Consider the following 7075-nt stretch of genomic DNA (forward strand, 5'->3'; position numbering starts at 1 on the left):
AAACATTTGATGGACATGACAGAAAGGAGATGAATCTTGCATTGCTACTCAATTTTCACAAGCACAATTTTCACAATTCAGTGTTGAAGAGGTACATTAGATTAAAAATTCAAAATTATAGCAATTTTCATTAAAATGGGCACCAGATTATTTTCTTCTCCATACCTAAATGAGAATAGTCCTATAATTGATTATGATTATATGTGGTTGGCGATATGATGTAAAAGAAAGTTGTGTTTTTCAAAGGAACATTTTTGCACACAAGCACATTTTCCCTACTAAATATTTACTAAAGATAAGAAGGTATAAAATATAAGATTCATATTTGCTAAGATAAAATATATTATTTTTTTAGTTAGTCTGACATTCCATCAGACTAACCTAGTGTTGAATAAGGTTGCACTCACCTGGTGGAGGTATCATCGGGGTAGATAGAGCTGGCACTAAATTATGATTAAAAAGCAGATTATTACAATAATTATCACCATAATTGCTGTTATGATAATAATTTCCAAATGCATACAAAACCCTTTGATCGCACTGAACAAAGAATATTGAATTGAAACACAAGAACATTGACTGAAACCCTCAAATCTAGTTTCCCCAAAATTTGTTAGTTGTGAAGTCGTGTCCAACCCATCGCAACCGCATGGACAATGTTCCTCCAGGCCTTCCTGTCCTCTACCATCTTCTGGAGTCCATTTAGGCTCATGCCTACTGCTTCAGTGACTCCATCCAGCCACCTCATTCTCTGTCGTCCCCTTCTTCTATTGCCCTCAATCTTTCCCAGCATTAGGCTCTTCTCCAGTGAGTCCTTCCTTCTATTAGGTGGCCAAAGTATTTGAGTTTCAACTTCAGGATCTGGCCTTCTAAAGAGCAGTCAGGGTTGATCTCCTCTAGGACTGACCGGTCTGAATGACTTGCAGTCCAAGGAACTCACAGGAGTCTTCTCCAGCACCACAGTTCAAAGGCCTCAATTCTTTGGCGCTCAGCCCTCTTATGGTCCAACTTTCACAGCCAGACCTTGCAACTGGGAAAACCATGGCCTTGACTATACGCACTTTTGTTGACAGGGTGATGTCTCTGCTTTTTAGTGTGCTGTCTAGATTTGCCATGGCTTTCCTCCCCAGGAGCAAGCATCTTTTAATTTCTTGGCTGCGATGATCTTGGAGCCCAGTAAAATAAAATTTGTCACTACCTCCATTTCTTCCCCATCTATTTGCCAGAAATTGCGGGGGCCAGATGCCACGATCTTGGTTTTCTTAATGTTGAGTTTCAAGCCCCCAAATTACTGGTAGCATAAGGCATAGTTCCACAAGGGGGAGCTAAATCTTTACATTTAGTAACCTGTCCAATCTAAAAATGGATAGCAATCCATTATTATACTAGTATAATGTTGGGGCTCCTTGCCATATTTATAGTTGTTCTAAAAGTGGGTCATTAGAAGTAAAACAAAAAAACCCTACTGAAACCCAACACCCACAGTTAGATTTAATTTTGTCTTTGCTCAACTAGAATTTTATATTTGTAAAGCTACCATATCCAGGTGAAAAAATATCTGGCCAACTCCAAGATGTCAATTAATTAAAATATACAGAAACCTCTCATTCCTTGCTGCCATCTCGTGGCTGCCTGAACTTTTCCACATCAGATATAGTAGTCTGAAATAAATACCACTGGTTTATTCATTTTGGATTGCAGTTTGATTTCCATTTAAAAAAACAATTGAATCAGATGGAAATAAATATCTTTTACTGATAAATAAGGTTTGTAAGCCAATTATGGAGTAGCCTTCATAGTCAATAACAGAATAGGAAAGGCAATACTGGGATACAATCCCCAAAATGACAGAATGATCTCAGTTCGAATCCAAGGCAAACCATTCAATATCACAGTAGTCCAAGTCTATGCCCCAACCACCAGTGCTGAAGAGGATGAAATTGACCGGTTCTATGAAGCCCTACAGCACCTTATAGAACTAACACCAAAAAATGATGTCCTTATCATCATGGGGGATTGGAATGCTAAAGTAGGAAGCCAAAAGGTAACCGGAATAACAGGCAAGTTTGGCCTTGGAGTACAAAATGAAGCAGGGCACAGGCCGATAGAATTTTGTCAAGAGAATACGATGGTGATAGCAAACACTCTTTTCCAACAACCCAAGAGACGGCTCTACACATGGACATCACCAGACGGTCAACACAGAAATCAGATTGACTATGTGCTCTGCAGCCAAAGATGGAGAAGCTCTATACAGTCAGTAAAAACAAGACCAGGAGCTGACTGTGGCTCAGACCATGAGCTTCTCATTGCAAAGTTTAGACTTAAACTGAAGAAAGTAGGGAAAAGCACTAGGCCACTCAGGTATGAATTAAATCATATCCCTGTTGAATATACAATAGAGGTGACAAATAGATTTAAGGATTTAGATCTGATAGACAGAGTGCCTGAAGAACTATGGACAGAGGTTTGCAACATTGTACAACAGGTAGCAAAACCATCCCAAAGAAAAAGAAATGCAAGAAAGCAAAATGGCTGTCTGAGTAAGCTTTGCAAATAGCTGAGGAAAGGAGGGAAGCGAAAGGCAAGGGAGAAAAAGAAAGATATGCCCAATTGAATGCAGAATTCCAGAGAATAGCTAGAAGAGATAAGAATGCCTTCTTAAATAAACAGTGCAAAGAAATAGAAGAAAACAATAGAATAGGGAGGACCAGAGATCTTTTCAAGAAAATTGGAGAGATGAAGGGAACGTTTAATGCAAAAATGGGCATGATAAAGGACAAAAATGGCAGGGACCTAACAGAGGCAGAGGAGATTAAGAAGAGGTGGCAAAATTACACAGAAGAACTATACAAGAATGAGCTTAACATCCCTGATAATCACAATGAGGTAGTCACTGACCTCGAGACAGACATCCTAGAATGTGAAGTGAAGTGGGCCTTAGGAAAGCTGAGCAACAACAAAGCTAGTGGAGGTGACAGTATTCCAGCTGAGCTATTCAAAATCTTAAAAGACGATGCAGTAAAAGTGCTACACTCAATTTGCCAGCAAATTTGGAAAACTCAACAGTGGCCACAGGATTGGAAAAGATCAATTTACATTCCAATTCCAAAGAAAGGCAGTGCCAAAGAATGTTCAAACTATCATACCATTGCACTCATTTCTCATGCTAGTACAGTTATGCTTAAAATCCTACAAGCTAGACTCCAGCAGTATATGGATCGAGAACTACCAGAAGTACAGGCAGGATTTCCAAGAGGCAGAGGAACTAGAGATCAAATTGCCAACATACGCTGGATCATGGAGAAAGCTAGAGAGTTCCAGAAAAACATCTACTTCTGCTTCATTGACTATGCTAAAGCCTTGATTGTGTGGATCATAACAATGTGGCAAGTTCTTAAAGAGATAGGTGTACCAGACCATCTTATTTGTCTCTTGAGAAACCTATATGTGGGCCAAGAAGCAACAGTGAGAACTGGACACAGAACCACTGATTGGTTCAAAATTGGGAAAGGAGTCCGGCAAGGCTGTATACTGTCGCCCTGCCTATTTAACTTATATGCAGAGCACATCATGAGAAAGGCAGGGCTAGATGAATCAAAAGTTGGAATTAAGATTGCCGGGAGAAATATCAACAACCTAAGATATGCAGATGATACCATTCTAATTGCAGAAAGTGAAGAGGAACTAAAGAGCCTCTTGTTGCGGGTGAAGAAGGAGAGTGCAAAACATGGGTTGAAACTTAACATTAAGAAAACCAAGATCATGGCATCTGGCCCTCTCAATTCCTGGCAAATAGATGGGGAAGAAATGGAGGTAGTGACAGATTTTATTTTCCTGGGCTCCAAGATTACTGCAGATGGGCACTGTAGCCAAGAAATTAAAAGACGCTTGCTCCTTGGGAGGAAAGCCATGGCAAATCTAGACAGCACACTAAAAAGCATAGACATCACCCTGTCAACAAAAGTTTGTATAGTCAAGGCTATGGTATTCCCAGTTGCAATGTATGGCAGTGAAAGTTGGACCATAAAAAAGGCTTAGTGGCAAAGAATTGAGGCCTTTGAACTGTGGTGATGGAGAAGACTCCTGCGAGTCCCTTGGACTGCAAGGCGATCAAACCGGTCAGTCCTAGAGGAGATCAACCCTGACTGCTCTTTAGAAGGCCAGATCCTGAAGCTAAAACTCAAATACTTTGGCCACCTAATGAGAAGGAAGGACTCACTGGAGAAGAGCCTAATGCTGGGAAAGATTGAGGGTAATAGAAGAAGGGGACGACAGAGAATGAGGTGGCTGGATGGAGTCACTGAAGCAGTAGGCGTGAGCTTAAATGGACTCCAGAAGATGGTAGAGGACAGGAAGGCCTGGAGGAATGTTGTCCATAGGGCCGCGATGGGTCAGACACGACTTCGCAGCTAACAACAACAACAAGCCAATTATTATGAAAAAAAAATTCAGCTCAACACTACTTTTGATTTGTCACTCTTAACAGTGGCTCCTGTCCAAAAGTAATCCCCAAATTTCAGCTGTGATATTTAATACTTTTATATTTCTAAGCACTTCAATTTATACAAAAAGATAACGTTGGATTTATCATTAGTGAGGTTGAAGGATTAATTTTGTAATACCCCAGATCTGGATGCCCTGGATCTATCCTTATAGTTCAAGGGAGATTGAGATCTTGAGTCATGTTCTGTTATGTTGCTCAATTGTTATATTATTGATTTTGATTAGCAGACCAAGTGCACTTCATATATTCTATACTTGTCATTTTATTGGCGGATGCAGCTACAGTTCTTCTTGGTGGCTAAATATTGTGCCATAGCTTATTGTGGACTAATCAATGATAAAGTCAAGTTTTCACTGATTGATTGATTGCCTACACAGTCTGGAACTAACTTCCTTCCTTCCTTCCTTCCTTCCTTCCTTCCTTCCTTCCTTCCTTCCTTCCTTCCTTCCTTCCTTCCCATGGTGATTCCCAAATCATCACTCAGTCAATCACAAGCAAAATTGTTGAGATACTATTCTCTAGTCTAGGTGACAATGCAGCTGACTGAATACTAATTAATTCTAAAGAAACCTTTATATATGTATATAAAACATGATGTTATAGAAAACAAAAGTAGTTAAAATGTCCAAGAGGTATATTTTTTGCGTGTAAAATATCTTCTTTCTTCTGGGATGAACGAAGGAACCCTTGTTCATGCCAGCCCATACCTGCAGTCTGGAACAGTGGAGCTTAGACTTAGATTTGATACCACTTTTACTCTGTATGAGAAGGTGGCTGGGCACTACTAATTTTGAGAATCTGTATTATAAAAAAAAATAATCCACTCCCACCTAGCCACTCTAGCTTGGCATCTATGCTTTTGTTTGAAAAGCTACAACTGCATCTGGAGCTCAGTCATTTGAACAGGATTTTTAATCACTTTTACTTGTCATTAAGCAAATAATGCTGTGCGCTTCCACAGAGAGGGCCTCCTCAGGGTGCCACCGCTCAAAGAATGCCGGCTGGTGGCCCCCAGGGGGAGGGCATTCTCAGTGGGTGCGCCAGCCCTCTGGAACTGCTTGCCTACCGAAATCCGGATGGCCCCCGACCTTCGCACCTTCAGGTGCGACTTAAAAACTTACCTGTTCCAGCAGTCCGGCCTGGCCTGATAGGTCTTGGGGTCTCAGTTGTTTTTACTATTGCTTTTTACTATTGTTTAACTGTATACCTACCTTACTCTGTACACCGCCCCGAGTCCCTCGGGAGAAGGGCGGTATATAAAAACAAACAAACAAATAAATAAATAAATAAAAATAAGGGGACTTAACTCCTGATGAAAAATTCTTTGTGTGGTGTGCATAAACAGAACAATAGTAGCAGAGAAAGACACCAATCACCCCCTTTATTTGCTCCCTTTTTTCTCTTCTGCAAACCTATATTGTTCCTCAAATCTGCCTGTCCCAATCAAAAACAACTTGGGATCTCTGCTATCATGCCGCTGTTATATTGGTATCATTTAACATCACCATGTGGGTCCTCTTAAATTCAAAGTTTTAAAAAAGTACTTAGTGCCACCATTAAATAATAAAATAATAAAACGATTAGCCTTTGTGCAATCATGTCAGGGTTATCATTGGCAGTTAAATCTACTCTCACCTGCTACTGAGGATCGCTTCATTCTAATCTTTGTCCTTGGAAAAGTTTCCCGCTTGCAGAGTTAAGTATAGATATATAGTAAGCATTTTACCTGAGCCAACATCCTGAAGTATTTCTGCAATTAACATTAAAAATAGGGTGGGTTCCATGGCAATATACATCCTCCTGGGTCTTTTCCTTTTGTATAAAGTATGTTTGTATTCTTATATATATTGAGTCTCCAAGGGAGTGGCTTACTGTTTCTTTTGGCAATAATAAAATGAAAAATAAATGAGAAGGTCAGTTAAAACTCTCCCTCTCTGTCTTTCTCCCCTCCCTCTCTCTCTCTCTCTCTCTCTCTCACACACACACACACACACACAGACAGCTGTAACCTTGGATTTAGCTCACTGAACAATTCATTTTTTTCAAAAGCTTTGCTTCCTGAAAATTGTTTGGTGATTATCATAAACCCCTTCCAAATGAATGCAAGTGTAATTTCAGAATGACTGTATCTCGTAGGAATCTTGAGAAATATGAAATTAACTTTTGGTGAATATAATATATTTAACGGCATAATGCTTCTGACAGGTGCATGAGTTTCCCAGAGCTGAAAGTGTTTTGCTGATGATTTCCATTTGCACTCAGTGTCTGAAGCATCTCATTGCAGTGTTCAGTAATAGTCAGGCAGTGTTGTTGGATTCCAGAACAGACCCCTTTCTAGTGGATCATGCTCATAACTCATGACTGTAAGCAAACTGTCAATGTCAGCTCAGAAAATAAAGTTGGCAATTCTGTGTAAAGTAATTTGTTAAATCATTCTGGTGACTTTGCAGAAACAGAAGATTTTTTATAAAACAGTACTTGATAGGTTAAATTACAGGTTATTTTTGTGATTAGCAGCCAAAGATCTACAAGATACCTCCAAAAGGGTCCAGAAAGTAAAATCTTTGT

At 39.8% G+C, this 7075-nt stretch overlaps 1 protein-coding gene across 2 annotated transcripts in view; it reads right to left on the minus strand.

The window, feature by feature from the left end:
* Nucleotides 1-6379, minus strand: part of LOC310641391 (scavenger receptor cysteine-rich domain-containing protein DMBT1-like) — a gene marked incomplete at its 3' end in the record, with an annotated part of 122029 nt that extends 115650 nt beyond the window's left edge. For both annotated transcript variants that reach the window (XM_083364415.1, XM_083364414.1), the window contains exons 1-2: nucleotides 6234-6379; nucleotides 408-443 (exon numbers count right to left, since the gene is read on the minus strand). In XM_083364415.1, coding sequence (XP_083220541.1) covers nucleotides 408-443; nucleotides 6234-6303 — 106 coding nt within the window. In that variant the 5' untranslated portion in view covers nucleotides 6304-6379. The remainder of the gene's footprint in view (nucleotides 1-407; nucleotides 444-6233) is intronic.
* Nucleotides 6380-7075: the final 696 nt, after the last annotated feature.

This window comes from Vipera ursinii (genome assembly GCF_947247035.1).
Source record: "Vipera ursinii genome assembly, chromosome: 5".
NCBI classification, from domain to species: Eukaryota; Metazoa; Chordata; class Lepidosauria; order Squamata; family Viperidae; genus Vipera; species Vipera ursinii.